We start from the raw sequence: 21,212 nt of genomic DNA on the forward strand, positions 1-21,212 counted from the left end.
CTGATCCCTGTCCTCTACAGGGAGGAAAGAGGGCAGAAGAAAGCCACAGGCTCAGCCATATCCACGCGCAAGGGAAGGTGAGGTGTCTCCTTTTGGTGGGATGGCTGTGGAACTGCCCCTCCCTTGTGGAAAGCTGGGAGCTTCTAACTTGAAATTAAATTGTTTTTAATGAAGGATGTTTGCAGGGCCAATAGGCCTTGCAAAACAGTTCCATCTGCGAGCGAGCCTGACGATCACTTTCTGGAAATTCCCAAACTGCCTTTTCGAAATGCTGTGAAAAATCTTCACGGGAGTGTCACGGAGGGGCCACCTATCCTCGGAAGAATAGCTGACCCCCTCTCATTGTAGCTGAAAATGGACGGACTCCTGAAATGAGCAAACGCAGCTGGGCTCAGATCTTCGCATTGCCGTTGGGGCACTGCGGTCCCGATCCGCTCCATACGGAGCGCAGTTTACTCCGCACTGCGCTCCTGGCACCTCCTCCGCCGCTGACCGAGGCGCCTCCGCCTCGCCCTGCCCGGGAAGCCCCGCTGCTCTCGGGGACGGGAAGCCGCTCCTCCCTGGAGCCGGCGGCTGGAGGAGGCGGGCCGAGGTGGGGGAGAGGCGGAGGAAGCGGTCGGGTTGGGGCGCTCCGAGTCCGCCGCGCCCGGCACAGACACGGCGCGGCCGTCCACGGGAGAGCGGGGCAGCGCGGAGCCGGCCCCAGCCACAGCCCGTCCCCGCGGCGCAGTGCGAGAATGAGCGGCGGGGCTGGAGGCGAGCTGGCGGGCGCCATCAGCAGCGCGCTGCCCGCCATCCCCTCCAGCAAGCTGCCGGACTTGCGCTTCCTCAGCCGCGGAGCCTACGGCACCGTGTCCGCCGCCCGCCACGCCGACTGGAGGGTCCCGGTGGCCCTCAAGTGCCTGCAGGGGCCGCTGCTAGACAGGTAGCGGAGCGGGCACGGGGTGTGCGGGGGTCGTGGGATCGGCGCGTCTTTCGGTGGGGCGATTCAGGCGGGGCGGAGGAGTGCCGAGCAGCTCTGCTGTTTCCTCCGTATGGGCTGTAGGGGAGGGCGGTGTGGGAGCTGCCAGCTCAGCTTCTGTCAGCGTCTGTGTTGTTCGGAGAGAGACAGCAGAAAAGGCTGGGAGAAGCTTCTCAAGACAAAAGTGTGGCTGCTGGTATCTTTGTCTCACGGTGCTAAGAGGAGCTAATTTAAAGTAGTAGCTTTGTAGAGACCTCTGTGTACAAGTATTTTTCAGTAGTTCTTCAACTTGTAGTAATTATAATCTCCATTTTCCTGGAGGTAAGTGACCGTGTTTCCTGCAGGGGCTGTCATTCCATAGGAGAGTGCAGCAGGGAACAGTTTTTCACTTGTATCTGCCCCCTTCACCCTCTATAATTGTATTTTTTTCCCATATCGGTGCTAGTTTGCCTCTCCTTAGTGTGTTGCTGCTTATTTCCTGTGCAGGTGTCTTTCATCTTTACTTAGGTTTCTTTGATCGAGTTTTAGGCAGTTAGGAGAAATAGTTTCACTCAAACGTCTGCGTGTTGTGAGTGAGCCCACACTCAGCAGTATGACATGGGTGTGACTAAAAGTTTTTAAGCCCTGTCTCAGTTAATATACAAGTGTTTCGGTTTCCCCTGAAAGATTGCGAATGAGCCCAGAAGACTTCTGGTCTTGTGACCCAGTTGCTATGAGGGGTTTGGTATAGCTTAGAATGGCCGTGTGTACACAGGACCTTATCTCTGACATCTTGCCAGAATCTCAGCCGTGTTTTTAAGCAGAAGTGTTATGTTCTCTGTTGTTGAATTTACCGATATTTCCCTAATTTCAGTCATTACTTGCAGCAAGGCCAGCCGGGAGCTGCTGTGGGCTGTGCTCCTGTGGGTGTTACACAGTGCCCTTGGTGAGGAGCAGGCAGCTGTAGTGAATTCCAGGCACAGGGATAAACCTCCAAGTGTTGCATCCTGCTTCCTGGTTACAGCAGAATCCCATGCAGATGTGCCTCATGATCTGGGGAAACCCCTGACTTTCTCAAACCAAGTTTGTGGTAGAGAGAGAGGAAGGAAGCAGAGCCTGTCGTCCCATGTTTTTCCTGAAGCAGGCCTCTTTACTTGGATCACTTCCTGGACTTTCTCATAATAGATGTTTTTTTTCAGTCACATAAACAAGGATCGACAGTTGGCCTTAGTTTAACAGACCTCTATATTACCTCTTTTTCTTTTTTTCTTTTTGGACCAAGCATCCTCTCTGCAGCATGTTTGAAATATAGAGCATCCCCTTACCGCTTTTAGAGACAGAAGCACGCTCATTTTTAAACACAGCTTGAGCTTCTCATATCCATAAGCTGCAAGGTCTGAATTGGTAAAGGTGCATCAAATTCATACTTGTAAGTAGGTTTGACTGTAAGAAAGAACATTCAAATCACCAAATTTAGGTATCCAGGCATTGTGAGAGCAGTTTCTGTTTTCTGTGCCATCAAGTGTTTTTCCTGTGGGCAATTCAAGCAGGGGCATAGCTGAAGGAACAATTTAGATGAAAACATAACATGATTGGTCATTCGGGAACTGAAGGTGTGTTCCCTGAAGTATTATTTTAGCACACAGCAGAGTCACAGTGCTCTAAAACAGCTAGAAAAGTGTAAGATAAGCATTAAGATGAATAGTGGGCCACAGTAAATGCTCGGTATTTGAAGGTGGGCAGTAAGACAAGTGTTACAGTTACACAGAATGGGGAAGGTGGACTGTATCCTTGTTTGCTGGAAACATGGATGAAATGTTATGGAAACAGAGATGTTTGTGTGATACAACAAAACTAGAAAACCTGTCTGGTATTTGCACGTGCAGATTCTGCGTTGCCTTACAGCATCTTGTTACCAAAGAAGGCATAGTAGGAAACAAACATTGAAAGGTGGTGCTGCATATGGATGTTGATTTCTGAAGAGAATATAGTGAATCTTAAATTTGCTTAGTTTCCTGGTACTGTAAGTAAGGTAACCTTACTTGTTGGCTTTCTTTTTAAGTGATAGAAACCACCTTCTAAAAGAAGCAGAGATATTGCACAAAGCCAGGTTTAGTTACATTCTGCCAATTTTGGGAATTTGCAATGAGCCTGACTTTCTGGGGATTGTAACAGAATACATGGCAAATGGATCGCTGAACCAGCTTTTACATGGGGTAAGTGTTCTCACAGTCTTCAGTACAGCCTCTGGTTGTTTCAAATACTGTGATTTCCATGCTTAAGGGAAGTACTACAGTAAGTGTGTTATTAATATTACAAATTTAAGGACAGTCACTCTTACTAATAATTTTTGTTGCTCAGGTAGATCTGCTGTATCACAAAAAGGCAGGCAGGCTTAGTAGATGTTCATTTTATTGCAGTTTTTCTTTTAATGCCATGATCCATATAACAAGCTAAAGGATGAGCTACTGTATAAAATCACTTTGTTCTCTAATTGGAAACTGAACTACTTACTTTAATTTGGATTTCAGTATTATTGGCAATGTAAATATCATGAAAAAATGACTATTTCTTGAATTTGAACCTTTAAAAAAATACTGAAGAGAATTTATAGAAGTCAAATATTGTTAACGTTAGCAGATATGGGTATTTCAACCAAGTATTACTGTCAACATTAAGTTGACCTATGCTGAGCTCTCAGCTGCTCCCACTCCTTTGGTCCAAGCATTCACTGCTGCTGCTGCAAAGCTCCTGCAGCTATCTCAACAGCGCTGCAGTCTCTTCTGTATCTGTCCTTAATCAGTACCTGTCTATGCCTTAGATAGTTCAGCTGTGTTTTTCATAAATGCATTAGTGTCAATGTAACTTTTAAGATGTTATTTTTCCTGCCTTTTTGCTGTTGTATTTGTATTTCTGAAGGTACTATTTTGTGCTTAATTTCACCACAGTTTCCCCCTCCTCCTAGTGTCAGCTGAAGAAATGATTCTTGCCTTTCTTTGTGCAGTATCTATAGGTTACAGGTTTCATATAGGAGTTAATCTGTAATTCATGTTTCCTTATGAGTAATTAGGAATAATATGGTAAGCGTCCTGTTAACACATGATAAATAGCACTCATCAACTACTGAATGAATGCTGGGGAATGGAAACGTAACACCACATTGTTATATTTATGTATTTGTTTTAACAGCCAACCAATATCAGTGTGCACTTAATGTAATGTAAGTTTTAGACAATTACTGCTTGTCCAACTCGCTTTCTTTTCATAGTGAAAGCTTCTGTGCTATTTTCCATGTCAGAACAGAGGAATATATTCGGGTCTTGTGTTTTTATTTTGGCAGAAGGATATGTATCCTGACATTGCCTGGTGCCTGAGATACCGCATTCTTTATGAAATTGCTTTGGGAGTGAACTATTTGCACAACATGAATCCTCCATTGTTGCACCATGACTTGAAAACCCAGAATATTTTATTGGATGATGAGTTTCATGTCAAGGTAGAGTTATTTAATACTTATGTTCCTCAGCACCCAGAAGGAGCCAAAGTGTTTCATTGCAGTAGAAGAGTGAGGTCGTGGCTATGGAGAGGGCTATAGTTGTATGCCAGATGTTTTACTTGTATCCTTGCAGACAGAACTTAGATAATTATTTTTTTTTAAACACTGTTTTGCTCAAGTGTGGATCTGATCCATCTAAAAAGATCAGAATTCCATAATATGAACTGCTTGAGGTATAGAAGTTCATATAAAGATTGCTTTCAAACTTAAGGAGAGTAGATTTAGTTTTAGGGAAAAGTCTTTTATGGTGGGAGTGATGAGCCACTAGAGCAGGTTGCTCAGTGATGCTTCATCCCTGGAGACTTTCAAGACCAGGCTGGACCAGGGTGTGAGCAACCTGATCTAGCTGTGCACGTCCTTGCTTATTGCAGAGAGCTAGGCTGGGTGATCTCTAAAGTCCCTTACAACACAGAGGGGCTATACAGAAGTCCCTTTGTATGCTCGTTACTCAATAGCAGTGATGTTTTCTGATGACAGCTTTCGCTGGTAGCTACATCTGGCTCTTTTTGAGGAAAAAATAGAAAGTTTTCCTGTCCAAGATGCTCAGGCAACTTAGTTCTGAAGGTCAGAAAAATTCTAATGTTAACACCATGTGATGTTTATCATGCAATATGAACATGTATATTCTATTAGAGCAGTATAAGAATGTGTAAAATGTAACTCTGAAATTTTAACATGCTGAGAGATGGCTCTTACGAAGCTCCTAGAGCAAGCAAGCATATATGGATAAGTAGTACTAGTTCAAAACTTCAGTTCTGCCTTTTTGAGTATCACTGCCATTGTGTGAAAAAGAGATCGGAAGAACTTCTTGCAAAACAGTTATGTGTTTATATAATTGCGAGAGTGTCTTTTTTAAAAGAACTGAAACTCTTTGTTTTTAAAATTGGTAGAATGTACTATTCAAAGTGAGAAATCCGAGATATCTTAATTCATACTTGAATAGCTTCAGCTTCAGTGCTTACTATGAGATTAATCTTTTTGTCTTTGTAATCTTTTGAGCAAATACCAAAGATGCACTGCCAGTCTCTTCTTTCTCCATTGCAAAGAAGTTTTCCTTGGCAGCAGGGCAGCTTACACAGCTTTCCCTTCACTCACTCCCTCAGCACCTCACACCTCCTCCCACTCACCTGTGCCAGTATCACCATCTCTCAAGCTTCTTGATAAACCTGACTAGGAACTGGCCCAAGTAATCCACAAAATCCAATTTTTTTAATCCCTAGCAACAGTGGTGCATTCTAGTGCTCTGTCTGACCACATATAAACAGTTGCTTTGTTTAGAGCAGTTTGGGTGAAGCATGATTGGTTTAGTATTATATGTGGTGGTTGGCAGCCCTGCCTGCAGAAGGGGAGTTGGAGCTTGATGATCATTGAGGTCCCTTCCAACCCAAGCCATTCTATGATTCTATTCTAAGATTCTTTAATTTAGGACAGCTGGCAGGAAACTGAATGAAGGTTATCACACATGCTAATCTGGAAAAGTATTGTATGTGTATAAAAGTAACACTATTAGACTGTTTCTGACTGTACCAGATGTACTGAATGAGCAAGATAACCTGACCAGCTACAGCAGGAAAGGCTTAATATGAGTGAGCCATTGAGGGAAAAGGGTAATGTTTATGCTCTCCAGAAAGTTTGTGCTCACAGAGTCATCTTGAAAATTATTTTACTCTAATAGAAATGCTGAAAAAGCCCAGAGCTCATTGCTGGCACAAGAGAGTTGGAGGGTGTTGCGTTTGTTTAGCTCGGAGAATAGAAGGTTCTAGGAAGACCTCATTGTGGCCTTCCCGTACTTGAAGGGAGCTTACAAGCTGGTGGGCTACCAGTGTTCTACATGGTCTAATAACAGTAGGACAAAGGGGAATGGCTTTAAACTAAATGCAGGTTGAATGTTAGGAAGAGATTCTTTAATCAGTGGTGATGCACTGGAACGGGTTGCCCAGAGAAGTTGTGAATACCCCATCCATGAAGATGTTGAAGACCAGGTTGGATGGGGCCCTGGGCAGTCTGATCTAGTAGGTAGCAAGCCTACTTATGGCAGAGTGTCTGGAGTTAGGTGATCTTTAATGTTCTTTCCATTCTCAGCCGTTCTATGATATATAACTTTCTCACCTGGATGCTGCACTGGGAGCTCGCTAGTGCTCTTATTCTTCTATTCATGCAGCTCTCCACCTATAACCTGGTCATACATCTTGCTCCTGATTTGTGGATGTCTGGGAATGTAAACTAAGCCAGTTAATTCTTGATGTAGGGTGACTTCTCTAGGAAGGGGCAAAGAGAAAGAAGGTCCTGGAGGCACAGTAAAAAAATATTTGATGACTTTTTGCAGCACAGAATTTCAGGGTACCAAATTTGTAAATTTTAGATTAATGATTCTTAGTTTTGAGAATGAGGTGGACTTCCCTAAATTTTTTTCTGTAAATGCAATTGCCCCTAGATATCTGCAGCCTAAGTTGCATGTAGCTATTATTATCTTCATTAACTTTGTGCTTTTTACACAATCAGTGATTTGGAAACACAGTGACTTTGTTGCTTGTTTTCCGTGAAAGAAAATAGTGAAAATGACTGTTTACATGGGTGGATAGTGATAGGACAAGGGGGAATGGTTTTAAACTGACACTGGGGAGGTTTAGGTTGGATATTAGGAGGAAGTTTTTCACACAGAGGGTGGTGACACACTGGAACAGGTTGCCCAAGGAGGCTGTGGATGCCCCAACCCTGGAGGCATTCAAGGCCAGGCTGGATGTGGCTCTGGGCAGCCTGGTCTGCTGGTTGGCGACCCTGCACATAGCAGGAGGGTTGAAACTAGATGATCATTGTGGTCCTTTTCAACCCAGGCCATTCTGTGATTCTGTGATTTGGGACAGACTTCCACAATGGATTCCCCAGCCACAGAGTATATGAACCTTCCTTAAAAAAACAACAGGATAGGGCAGTGCTATAGGAATGACATGAGTCATAAACTGGGAATGTTTTCTGAAGTGAAGCTGGTGTTTCCTGTCTCTAAAGCAACCACATACTTTGTGTCAGGTTGAGGATTGCAAACAACCGGTTCTTTCAGGTGTATTTCAGGAATTTGTAACAAGGGTTAACAGAGATAAACATGGCTTTCAAAACAACTGCTGTGTCCTTTCCAGATTGCAGATTTTGGCATGTCAAAATGGCGTGTCATATCCATGTCACAGTCACGCAGTGAAACTTCCTTACCAGAAGGAGGGACCATCGTCTACATGCCCCCTGAAGATTACAATCCCAGTCAGAAAACTCGGGCAAGTGTGAAACATGATATCTACAGGTAACCTATACTGACCTCAAGGGGACTCTGCAATCTGAATTCACATCTGAGTTGCTGAAATTAGATTTTAACATGTTTTCAGTAATGTTATAAGAATCTAAGCAAAATGAATTGGGAAAGAAGAATCAACTGGTAGTTGGAATTGTAGATTATGCATTTCTCAAGGAAACGCTGTGACAAGTGTGATGCTTCAGTAATTAAGCTGGAACTGTCAACAGAGACCAAGGAGACTAGTTCCTATGAGTGAGAGTGTATGCATACAGTGGAGGGAGGAAAGAAACTGTTCATTAGCTCAATTCACACACCTTTGTAATTTGTATACATCTATTAAAATAATTTGCAGAATGTATTGGGAAGAAATCTTTTTTTTTTTTTTTTTTTTTTTTTTTTTTTTGAAAGGAGTTAATAAAATAAAGAGTAATGGACTTAGAGGAGTTTTAGAGATCTCCTGTCTGTGTCTCTGAATAGAGAGCCATCTCCTGAAGGAATAATTCACTTTAAGAAAGTTCAAGTAGATTTGCTTCAGTCAGCTCTGAATCATAGCTGAAAGTACTAGAGTTGTGGCTACCTGTACAACTAAATAGAAGAATGGCTCTTAGGATGTTAGAGTTATGATCAACTAATTTGAAGAAGCTTGGAGAGCTCAAAGGTTATTTGAGCAATTGTGGAAGGGGAGGCTGAGGGAGAGACCTTACTGCTCTCTTCAAGTACCTGAAAGGTAGTATCAGTGAGAGCAGGGCTGGTCTCTTCTCACTGGTGACAGGACGAGGGTAAATGGCCTCAAGTTGCAACAAGTTGGATATCAGGAAAAACTTCTTTTCAGAAAGGGTTGTTAAGCACTGGAGTAGGCTCCCCGGGGAAGTGGCTGAGTCACCATGAATGTGTTTAAAAACCATTTAAATGTGGTGCTCAGAGACATGATTTAGCAGAGGGTTGTTAGTGTAGTATGGTTAGGTTGTGGTCGGACTTGATGATCTTGAAGGTCTTTTTCAACCTGAGCAATTCTATGATTCTATATTGTTTCAATAAGTGCTGGTAATCTAAAATAATGTCTTCTATACTTTTTACACTTTAAACAGTTTTGCAATTATTATATGGGAAGTGATGTCAAGGAAACACCCATTTGAAGGTAAGACCATGTTTTCTTGTAATTTATTTTTCTAGCTTTAGTGTTCACTTGTGCCAGTCGCCTAGATACTTGGGAACTTCATTTAGGGATTGCTTCATAACAATCCTATTTGTAAGCATGTTTAAGAAGTAATTGAGTTACTTCTCAGATTAGACTCTTTTTCAAATTACAATGTTGGTAAGAAAAAATGTATTTTGAATTCTTTGCTTTTAAAAGAATTTTAAAAGAAAAAACAGCCTTATTTTGGTGAAATGTAAATATTACAACTGCAGTCTTAATTATTCTTCCTGTAGTAAGCTATTTATTTTGCATATATTTCTAATGAAAGCACGATGTCTATTTTGACAGAAGTTATAAACCCCTTGCAGATAATGTATAGTGTGTCACAAGGACAGCGACTAGACTTAAGTGAAACGAGCTTATCAATGGACATTCCACATCGAGCTCTTGTCATAAGATTGATAGAAAGTGGATGGGCACAAAACCCAGATGAAAGACCATCATTCTTAAGTAAGTTTACTTTGCAAAATGAATACAGTTCTTAAAATTGCCAGATTTTTTTGTTTCATCTCGTACATATAGAGTAAGGGTGTAATTGCAAAATGGAAATAGTAAAAATGTCAAAAAATATGTCTCTGCTCAGTCAAATTGTGTGTGATTCTTGTCTGATTCCATCGTATCTATAAACTAATTTTTATGAATGGAGCTACGTGTGCTATAAAATCAAATTGTTAGTTGGAGTTGGAATATTTTATTTATTTACTTATTTTCAGAATAGGGAGGAGAATAAGTGAAATACATAGAGTGACTACTGTGTGTTTTGTAAGAGCTGGCAAAGCAGCAAATCATTGCACATCAGATGAGCTACTGTAAATTCACTTTTTTTTGCGTGTTTGCATGGATAAATCTTTTTCACTGGAACTTTGAATTGTTGAGGCCACACAAATAGCTTTTAATATTTTCTTTGTATGGTTTCTTGTGTATGAGAACAAATACAAATACCTTCAGCCTTTTTTCCAATGGATTATGTAATTTAGAGCCTAAGATTGAAGAGTGAGCCTGCAGAGATTAACAGGGCATGTTGTAAACTAGAAAATTTCGGTTTTGAAATCAAACCTGGATTTGTCATGCTTAATTAGTGTACTTGGTGTTGAGCCATACCAATATACTCCCCATACCATACCAATTTCTCTCTAACATGAAAAGGTGCTTAGTATTTTTGTGACTTCTAGCTCTTGTGTGCAACAGCAATTCTGTAAAAATGTAGGCTGAAAGTCGTCACCAGGTTTTCAGTTGTGAAACTTGCTCTTGTTAGAGTTGGTGTAGTCACCTATAGAATCATAGTCTGTCTAGGTTGAAAAAGAACTTCAAGATCATCCAGTCCAACTGTCAGTCTGACCTGTTCCCATTGCTAATCATGTCTCTTTGTGCCATATTTAAAATCTCCCTGTTATGGAAGGAGTATTTCATCCATGCACTTTATCAACTACAATTATAGTATCTTATTTTCTCTTTTATCCTCATCCTTTTTTCCTCGATACAAATAGTATATTTCATTATTTGAATGCTCACATTTCAGTCTTTTAGCTTTCTCAGTATTTTGCCCCGAGAGCTGGTCTTCAAACTCAGTCAGATACATCTAAGAGCTTTCAAAAAGCTTTTCATTCACGCAGAATGTTATGTTTTAATTTGATCGAATGCTTTAAAATGGCTTATTAGCCTCGAAACTGATCTTAATTTTTGTTTCTCTGCTGCCATTATGGCTTCCATTATCCTACTACCTCTTAATTGTTAATTAAAATTCAGAATCTGGACCTAAAAAATAAAGTTGTCTTAGAGTTCAACAGTATTTGAGAGGAAGCTGGGAATTCTGGATTTGCTGAACAGCCATCTGCTAAGCTTTTAGATTCTTTTTTGAAATAAACTCGTGAGTTGTATATTGCTCCTTAAAAACTTGTCTTTCTCACAACTTGAAGCGAATGCAATGACTCTTATTTGTAAAATTAAAGTATTTCAATTAGGACAGTAATCCTAGCACCTCATTAGAAGATTTGCTGAACAGAAGTCTGCTATTTTTAAAACATTTATAAAATCTGAGTTTATTGGAAAATTGCTAATCAGGCAGCTGAGAAATAAGTGCTTGTAACTTCTTTCTGGACCAGTTTTGCAGAAAAAAAATGGAGACACAACCAAAGAGATTTATCATCTCTGTGTTCAAAATTTGCAGTCCAAAATGAATTGTGTGTCCTCTTTTGAAGCATTTTTAACTTTGCTTTAAAAATATTTTTTGAAATGTTCATTTATTTTTGTATGAGTCTGGTTTATATGGTTTTAAATTGTGGGCTGTCTAATTTTTTTTTCTCTGCATAGATAAATATATATTTTTAAAAAATAAAGTAAAAAAAAAAAAAAAAGTCACAATACTTCCTTAAGTATTTTTGCTTTCGTATGTCAGTTACCCAAAATAAAATAGCAGCCCAAGTCTGTGGTCACACAGAAGGAGTAATTACCTGGGATAGACATACAGTATGAACTGTTCTTTGGCTCTGTGCAGTACCTGAATTGATTTAGTCTTTGAAGAAAACATGCATTGCTTTCCGTTTACTATCATAGAAAGAATGAGGAAGTTAGAAATCTTTCTCAAAATTAAGGGAAGAGAAGTTCACTGGTTGTGAAATTTTGCAATCAGCACACCACAGGGAAAAAGAAAATAACGCCCAGATTCTCCCCTCCTCCCCACCCTCCCCCTTCGTTTTCAAATACACTTAAAATAGAAATGTTTTGTTAACCTGTCTGTTCCCCTTATAAAGTAGGGCCAAAGGCTACTTATTCCCCTGCTTCTGCGTAGCTCTGTAATTCTGTTGATTCTGCAGCCTTCTAGCATGTACCTGCAGTTTAATTAAAATCAATAAAAACAGTCCTAGTAATTCACTGTGAAAAATGGAGTCCCAGGTTCTGTGTAAGCTGAAGCAAGGGAATGAGAATCCCACTACTGAATGTATGTCTTGAAAGTACCAGTTAAACAGGAGCTAATCTGAGAGAACTACAGTGAAACAGTAAAAATACAGTAAAAACAATAAAAATACATTAATAAGGATGCAGTGTCAGAGGTTCACAGTACAGTAAATGGATTTTGCTGAATCAGTGGCGTTCATAGAAAGCGCAGTAGAAGTTGTTACATGTTGTTATCCTTTCCTGAGGACTGAGCACAGCTTCAAGGAGACATTTGTATAATATCCACCTCAAAATTTGAAATACTTTGTTTTGCAAATCTTCTAGCATTGAGAAACAAGGGAGCATTACACAGTCTCTTGTTAATTAAACTGTCATGTGGCTTCCTTTGCAAGCAGATGATGTAAGCTTCTGTCTCTGCTGAGCTTGCAGATACTATCACTTGACTTATCCATATCCAATGAATTCAGTGCTTTAACAATCACCATCTCCATGGTGACAGATCTCCACAGCAGCTCTTCCGGATGTTGCAGTGGGGTCTTGGTTGTTTATTTTCCTCTAATAATTCTTTGCACTTCTGCTGGAGTGGGAGTAAAGCTACCCATCCTGAGGTCTTGTTTTAGATCCCATTTAGCAGACTAAACTTGTTGAGTCTGCCCTGAAATATAGCAAGTCCATTAATCTGTCCATTCCAGGAATGCAAGACTAGGAGTCTGGCACAGTCCTACATTTCTTTCAACCAGGCTGCTGAGGAAGCCAGATCAGAACAGGGTTTGTTTTGGTGATGTGAGATTGTTGTAACGGGTGAAAGTAATAAACTTCTGTTCGGTAACATAAGTAGTTTTGTATTACAAAGAGATATATTTGCAAAACTAATTTATTATAAGAAAGTAGCTTTAGCATCATGAAAACTTAATTTTCATATTGCATCATTGGGCAAATAATCTTTCTTTGTTTAGAATGTTTAATAGACCTTGAACCAGTCCTGAGAACGTTTGATGAAATAGCTATCCTGGAAGCAGTAATTCTGTTAAAGAGATCAAAGGTAAGTCACTTTTGTTGCAGTCATGAGTGAGTAAAATAAATTGGCATGTTTGCTTTTCCTTGCTAAGAGAAATGTAATATTTGACATTCCTCTAGTCTTGTATCAGGCTTAAATAAAGCAAAAATTGAATATAATGCCATTTGTCTCTTACAGTCACAGTATGAATCGCAGTGTATCCACAGGAGTGGAAAAAAAGCAGTTGCGGAGAAAACATCTCTAAATATACCACTGAATCCCCAAGAGGTAAATTTTGCATCTTCCCTTGTATGTCAGCATCATTAAGATCTTTAGAACTTTAAAAGGGGATTGTTTTAGTAAGAGGGGGTGGTTCTGCAATTTAGTTTCCTGTGCAGTAAAGAAAGGTCTAACATGCACTGGTTGAGATGGAATGCAGCATGTACACAGTCGTATCAGGCTGCTTAAGCAGAAATAAGGTTATGTTCAATACATCTTCTAAGTGTGGGAAAGCCATCCCCTTGAGGAATCCAGCACAGTGTCTGCAGGTTAGATTGAAACTGGCTCCCTTGCGCTCCGTTATGCCTCTGTGTTGCTTGCTTTTATAGGATCATATAGGTTTGTTTTTAAATTTTAGTTCTTAATGCTGCTTCTTTTGATTCTTACCAGTGGTTAAACTCGTATACAAAATTGCTGTCAGCTTTAAATAACTTTTTTTTTTGAGCACAGCTTTAAGGATACATTTGTATAATATTCACCTCAAAAAATATTTTAATTGTGTTGTCGATTGTGTATTTAGAGCATATGTAAAAGAAAGTGATGGGAAAGTGCTCTTTAAATCATTGCGACTTTTTATTTATTTAATATGCATTTATTTAATAAATGTATTAATATTAATTGGAAAAATTTCAGGAAACATCTGCTTCCATACACTGTGATGCACTTCCTCTTCGGAGTATCTCTCCAGATATATCACGACGCAAAGCTCTTCCCCAGTGTAATATCCTCTCATCAGGTAATACTCATGACTTCATGTAAATATAATTTGACACTGCAGCTGCCATTGTGCCATTGCACTTATATATAGTAGAATCATAGAATGATGGAATGGCCTGGGTAGAAAAGGGCCACAAGGGTCATCGAGTTTCAACCCCCCTGCTGTGTGCAGGGTCGCCAACCACCAGACCAAGCTGCCCAGAGCCACATCCAGCCTGGCCTTGAATGCCTCCAGGGATGGGGCATCCACAACCTCCTTGGGCAACCTGTTCCAGTGTGTCACCACCCACTGTGTGAAAAAACTTCCTCCTAATATCCAACCTAAACCTCCCCAGTGTCAGTTTAAAACCATTCTCCCTTCTCCTATAGATTACTGGATATCTGTTTGTGTCAGAAAAGAGATGTGTTTTATTACTGTCAACTTAGTGCTCTGAAAAACTACTGCATTTTAGCCTATATTTTCTGTTCCTGTCACTTGAGGAATTCTCATAACATTGGTTTTCCTACTGAAAGATCATGAGTGCAGCAGTACTGTTTTCTTGTCTTATTATCTTGATAGTTCAGTTAAGCATTTGTGAAGTACTTCTAAAAATAAAAAGGCTAAACATCTTGAGGTGCTTTTACAGCTGAGTAAACAGAAAGTTTCTAATCCAGGCCAACCTCTAGATCATTTCTCATTCAACAAATAAAAAGGCTTCAACAAATGGACATTGGCTTGCAAAAGTATCTGTATGTATCTTTTGTAGCTATCACCTCTTATGAATAAAAGCTGGCAAAATTCACAGTCAAAATTGAATTTTGAAGTTTTACTGTCATCAGAAGCCAGAAAAGTGTAATAGCAATGCATTGTGAAATTAAAACTTCATTTACATGTTGAAAAAATGTAAATCTGTATTTCAAAATAGTCCATTGGCTTTGCAGGGAATGCTGATGAGAAAGCAGAAAAGACAATTGACTTTATTGCTGTAAATCAGAGCATCAAAAAGTCTGCTGGTATGCTGCAAAACTGGAGATATTCTACCAAGTCCTGTGTCCTTTAGTGCTACAATGCCAAATCTCTCAAATACCTTCAGGGACAGGGACTTTTCTACTTCCTTCAGCAGTCTGCTCTGATGCTTTACTGTAACAATAACCATCAGCCATTTTTGCTGCTGGTTTGTGTTAAAAATTGCCATATCTTCCTGTGGAGATTGTTTGAATAAGATGTGGTGATGCAGTTAAATTGATTGATCAGTCTGAGGTCCTTTTTAGTGTCACTGCTTAGACTTATTGTATGTGCATAAAGATACTGTAAAGCCTGCAAAACCTTCTACAAAACCTTCCTGTCAATTTTTTAACAGCAATTAGAAACAATGAAATTACTACAGTGGCAACATGTCCTGTGAGGGAAAGCTGAGGATGTTTGCACTGTCCAGTCAGTGATAAGAGGAGGCTGAGAGCTGACCTCGTTGTTCTCTGCAGCTCCCTGAGGAGGGGAAGCACAGAGACAGGTGTCAGGTGGGCTGTGCTTCCTGGTCCCTGATCGATCACAAGACATCTCTGGCAGTGCAGAGATATGCCAAAGGAAGTTCAAACTGGGCATTAAGAAACATCTTTACCATGAGGGTGATCAAACGCTGCAGCAGGCTTTCAAGAGATGCAGTTGATGCCCATTCCTGTCGGTGTTCAAGAGGCATTTGGACAATATCCCCAGTAATAGGCTTTAACTTTTGTTACTGTGAAGTGGTCAAGCAGTTGAACTAGACCTTTTAACTCTCCTTCCATGCTACAATTCCCCTTGCATGGAACAATTCCATATTATAGAATTGTATTATTCCTTCAAGTCATACATCTGTATAAATAAATACTGCCACTTTTTATAACTTGTTTCTGTGCTAGTAGGTTCTTCAAAGGAAAATATTTTTCCATATAATTCTTAGTCAGTCTTAGAATTTGGAGACTTATCTGTACATCAGTTATGCTTAGCATAACTAAGTGTCCAAGTGTGCCTCCTGGGCTGTCAAGTTAGTTCTTTAACAATTGCAGGCATTCATTTCATTAAAGCATGTTTATAAAGCAATCAAGTACAAAGTATATGTTATTACTTTGCCAATATCTTCATCAGATAGTTTTACAATGGAAAGTAAGAGTCTTCTTTCTTTGCCGAAATTAGATACAGTTGTTTCAAGTGAAAATCTGTTTGCAGAAGTAAATGACTGTAGATTTTGTTTTGTTTTGTTTTGTTTTTTTTTTCTTCTGGTAATACTTTAGGAGACTTTGCAGAAACTTGTCCTTCAGAATTAGGAAGTCTTCCAGCTTATAGCCTTTATGTTTTTTTAGCCATCTTATATGCATTTGTTCTTGGTTGTTGCTTTAGGCTTAAGTAGCTCTCTTCCCTTTTTCCCATGGCTCATAGACAGAGTAACCCCTTAATACCTTTTGTTTCTCTAGATAAACGGAATGAACTCTGTTGACACAGTGTTATTATAAAATAAGCTTCTTTTTATCATGGTCTCCTGCTAGTCCTTGCTGTGCTTCTTCTATCTTAAGATACTGAGCTAAGGCTAGCAGAACTCTATATCTCAAAATAAAATGAAATAAAATAAAAAGTTTAACAATTGTTTTCTGTTTGAAATAAGAACTGTACTTTATATATTAGAATATATATTTTTTTTCTTATTTAGTGCTTTGTTACAGGATAATCTACTAGTTCTTATTCCACATCTCAAAAACACTAAGCCTCATACGGAGTCTAGATCTGGTATTTATGCTACCAAATTTCCACTTCTGAGATTTCTGTGTTAACTGTATTTGTGTTTGCCTAGAGATCTATAACAACCTGTCCCAGCAGAGCTTTTTAAAATCCTTTTCTAAAGCTCATTTGCTCATACCAGTTCTCTCCTTATCCTCCCTCATTCATGCAGGAGATAATATCTGCTGCATCACAATACATCACTTACTTTTTCTGCCTTTCATGAAATAAAATACTAGTTACTGTGAGTTCTAGTCAGTTTGGAATTGTGAGTTCTGGTTCATTTAAATAATCATAATACATTTTCATTTCTGTTTTCCTATTACTGCTCTTAGTCCTTACAGCCATGTGCTTCCACAGTTCAGCATTGTGCTTAAGCTTTCAGAACTCCCCATTTGTCAGGCAGCTGTAAATCCCGAGTTGTTTGTGGAGCTACATCTTATTGCATCTCTAGATTGCTGTTATGATTTGGCCTGCTGTCCATGACAAAGGGATGGAGGGACCCATGGACAGCCCCAGGAGAGAAAAGGTAGGGAGATTGACCTGGATGAAGGAAAACAGCAGCAACAAGCTAAGGAAAAAAACTTAATTTACTAAATATAGCAGTGGAATGTAAGATAACACAATATAACACAGTATGATTGGAATTGAAGCTAGTAAATAAATTGAGGAGACAGTTTCCAAAACCGAAGTCCTTACTCTAATGCTGTAGGTGAAACAGCTAAGGAGCAAAGAGGGAAGTCTTGTGACTCTCAATCAGTTTTATTTTTCCCTCAGCATGGAGAATAGAAAAAGAAAAATAAAGTCTTCTGGGAGTTGTAGTTCATTCTTCTCTTCTGAGATGAAGAGACCTGACATACCAACAATCCATAGAACTGCAGCATTAGCTAACTCCCACTGTACTGCATGACATGTAATATCAATGAGAAACCATCAAAGCATGACAGACGCTCATCTGAATTTTTATGTCTGTATTCCTTGTTCTTAGTTAACATCTCTAGAACTCCTTGTCAAGTGACACTTTGAAAATCCTTAATGAGAACTGTGGAGAGTTAGGTATATGCCCTGTAATTTGTTTCTTATCAGCTATTTTTCATTTCTTCTCTTGCCTCTCTGCATCTTTTTTTTCTGCTACACAAATCTTAAAATAGAAACTATTAGGCTTGCTACCTAATAAATATCCTCCTTTAATATTCCTCGAAAAGTTAACACAAAGCTTTCTTGAAAGCATGTGCTGCTTCAGAAAACCACCAAAAGCTTCTATTTGTGTCTCACTTGAATGTCACCATTTGTATTTCTTTCCTCCACCTGAATCTTTTTTGGTAGTGTAACAAAGGTTAAAGAAAAGATTAAAATTTCTTCAAAATAAACTGACTTTCATACTGACTCGCAGCTACATCTGCAAACACTTCAAATAATTATTTTGTTCTTCCAGTCTGCACATCAAATTTCTGTCCAGCAGAGCTCCAACAGTTCACACATACTGGATTTATTGTGACAATGTTCATTCAAAATAAGACAGGACCCTCAAAACCACAATCAACCCCTGGTTGTAGACAAAGGAGTGTGCCCAGAACATGTGTGGAATGAATAGTGTGCTGTATTTGAAGTGAATTTGAGGTGTTAATGATTTGTTTTATGAACTTGTTCTAATTATTAACTGTATTTTATGAACATAATGAGCATAGGTGTATTACAGCTTTTTCTTTTTTTTTTTTTTTTTTTTTAACTTTAAGATGGAAATTCTTGCGGTCTACACTCTCTCAGCTGTCAGAGTGTGGATGAAAATCTCTCTGTAAATCAAAGCGCCAAACCTTTTGTGCATCCATACAGTTACCTTCCCTCATCTGACAAGAATATTTCAGTTGCCTCAAATTCTTCATCGTGTGTGCTGCAGACATCACCAATTTCCTCAGGTATAGCAAATACTGATTTAATTCCAAGTCCCACATATTGAACATGTTTGTGTATGAAGGAGGAAGTGGAACTGTTTTTGTCTTTAAAATGAAAAGAAAGCATGCCATAAATTATTTCTGTAATTCTTCAGCCAAATATACAGTATCTTGAATTTACTGTGGTGGAGGACTCATGGGAATATGAGGATCTGCAACTCTTCACTCTTTAAATCCTCTGTTTAAGGAATATACGCAGGAAACTTCAGAGACATTTTCACTAGACTTAAATAAAAATCCTAGTGGGAAGTGAAGTTAGCACTTCTGTCTTTTCTTACCATGCTGGGTCATATGCTAGAATAGGTTGACTATGGAGTCTGTAGAAGGTCCATTATTGGAGGTGCTTAAAATTCATCTAGAAAAGGCCTTGAGCTGCCTGACTTATCTTTGAAGTTGGCCCAGCTTTGAGTAGGGTGTGAGATGAGATGACCTCCTGAAATTGCCTTCCAATTTAAACAGTACTGTGATTCAGATAAAAAAAAATATTCTAGCCAACAATTTGACAATTATCAGAACATTTTAAGTATGAAATGCAACACAGTAATCAAGCGACTGTCTGACTAAAAAGAACTTTTGAACAGCTCTGTCTCAAATCATTCTTTGCTTTATGGCACTGCTTATCATCAGATGGTTATAATATTAATTGATCTTTTTTTTTTTTTTATCTTTTTTTTAATTCTTTCTGATCTCAGATTTTGTTTTGGAAACCATACAACAGAATGTAGCTCATCAATGGATCCAAACTAAGAGAGAAGAAATTATTGATCAGATGACTGAAGCGTGTTTGAATCAGTCACTGGATGCCCTTCTATCAAGATTTTTACTCATGAAAGAAGACTATGAACTTATAAGCACCAAACCTACAAGGACATCAAAAGTCCGACAGCTACTTGATACCTCAGATAGCCAAGGAGAGGAATTTGCCAGAATTATAATACAGAAGTTGAAAGATAACAAACAGCTAGGACTTCAACCTTATCCAGACATTGTATTTAATTCTCTAAGACTGCATCTTTAAATGTATTTGTTTCTGTTTGAAGCCATGTGAATATTTCTTAATACACAACTCTTTGTTTCTACATAGTAATTTCATATCTGTACTGCTTTGTCTTTACTACAAATTGGTAGAATCTCAAACAAAGACACTGGGTTCATCAAGACTGCATTTGGTGAGTTACCAGTTGGGGTTTAGTCGGAAAGCCAAAAACTTGACACTGGCGGACTGATTTTAAACAAGTATTTTGTTTATATGTGATGAAGAAAAATCATTAAATTATACCTGTTTTACATATTTTCTGTTTATGCATATCCTTCCAGATCACTGGATAGAGACAACTTGTTATTGGTTGTTCTCCCTCCATCTGTTTTTTCCTCTAGAGGAGAGGAAAAGTTGTATGCTTTACTTTTAGTCTTGTATGTTGTGTTTGTAAATAAATTTCCTTCTTCCAGCCATACTGAGTATTCCTCTCAATATACCTGAGAGGAACAGAAGGTATTTTTACAGGATTTTTATTGTGTTTTGTTTTGTTTTCCATTTTTTTTTGCCAGGGCGAGCGTGTCAGACCACTGCCTAAGAAGAATGTGAGTCCAAAGAGAAGCCTCAGGGCAAGGAACACCTTGTACTGATCATCATCATTTTGCTAAGAAATGGTACATTAGAACAAGTGGAGCTCTAGTCTCTTATTATTTGGTTACATCTGCTTAAATTCCTCTTGAAAACGGACTTGCAGAGATTTGAGATTTGCATACAGTTTATAGAAGGGAACCCTCAGTTCAATTATGCTCTTACTTTCACAGTTTTGCATAAGTATTTCTCTTCTCATGCTGCTGAATCAAACTTCAGTTTTACTTTTAGTGTTTACATGATGGGCAGTAGTTTGAATCTGTGCAAAGCTCAAACATGCACTGTGCTGCAAAGTTGGAAGTAATGTACGTGGGCCTCTCCTGTGTGGCAGGAGAAGCAATGTGCTCAGCTTTTGGGAAGAAAATGCAGTGTTCTGACCTGCCTTAGCCTTCTCTGGACAATATGTCTGCCATCCCTTTGTCTCAGGGACGGTGCTAACATGTTGAGGTACAAATGAGGCCACCTAAAAGAAAAGGTATGTGTTGGTTTTTGTTGTTTCTGTTTTTAATTATTACCTAAAAATCGTTTCAGAAAAATTAATGACTTTACCTTGGCAGCTTTAAACTCAGTAAAAAAAACACTACTTTGCCAGATCACATCACAGGCAAATCATTTTTACAGGTACTAACAATTAATTTCATTTTCTGTCAATACTATCTAAAATATGGGAAACTCAAATTTCTGGTGCAAGAATTATACTGTTTTATAAACAGGAGTGGATAAAAGCTAAATCCTAAATGACAGTTGTTTGGAAACCAGTGAAGGTGTGAGATCATTTCAGTATGATTCAAGCTTCAGTGTTGGCAGCATTACTAGTTGCCCTCAGCTTACAGTTAGTTCAATATTTGTCTTTTTTTGCGAAGTGATCGCAAGAATGTGGTGTATAATTTATTGCATGGAAAAGAAGTTTTTGCAGGTTTTTTTTTGTGTAATAAGCTAATGGCATAAACTGGGAGTTTGCATTTTATCCTGCTTCCTTCTGGGGGTTTTACAATTCTAGCTTAGATAGCTGAGAACAGGGTAATGGTGCAATGAATGGG

At 39.1% G+C, this 21,212-nt stretch overlaps 1 protein-coding gene across 1 annotated transcript; it reads left to right on the plus strand.

Moving 5' to 3' along the window:
- Positions 1-737: 737 nt before the first annotated feature.
- RIPK2 (receptor interacting serine/threonine kinase 2) lies at positions 738-20,016 on the plus strand. Its single transcript, XM_042870267.1, has 11 exons — positions 738-925; positions 3,003-3,156; positions 4,281-4,436; positions 7,631-7,788; positions 8,868-8,917; positions 9,266-9,427; positions 12,829-12,914; positions 13,068-13,157; positions 13,782-13,884; positions 18,333-18,512; positions 19,241-20,016. Exons 1-11 carry the CDS (start codon positions 738-740, stop codon positions 19,564-19,566), a joined length of 1,653 nt encoding a protein of 550 aa, XP_042726201.1. The 3' UTR covers positions 19,567-20,016.
- The last annotated feature ends 1,196 nt before the right edge of the window (positions 20,017-21,212 follow it).

The sequence above is a fragment of the Lagopus leucura genome, unplaced genomic scaffold, assembly GCF_019238085.1.
Source record: "Lagopus leucura isolate 7727_CA_CO unplaced genomic scaffold, USGS_WTPT01 Super-Scaffold_100002, whole genome shotgun sequence".
Classification (NCBI taxonomy): domain Eukaryota; kingdom Metazoa; phylum Chordata; class Aves; order Galliformes; family Phasianidae; genus Lagopus; species Lagopus leucura.

Excerpts from the sequence above, each read along its gene's own strand:
- RIPK2 (XM_042870267.1), top strand. The coding sequence starts at position 738 with ATGAGCGGCGGGGCTGGAGGCGAGCTGGCGGGCGCCATCAGCAGCGCG. Across the intron at positions 926-3,002 it reads CAGGGGCCGCTGCTAGACAG|TGATAGAAACCACCTTCTAA; the intron begins GTAGCGGAGCGG and ends TTTCTTTTTAAG. Across the intron at positions 9,428-12,828 it reads TGAAAGACCATCATTCTTAA|AATGTTTAATAGACCTTGAA; the intron begins GTAAGTTTACTT and ends TTCTTTGTTTAG.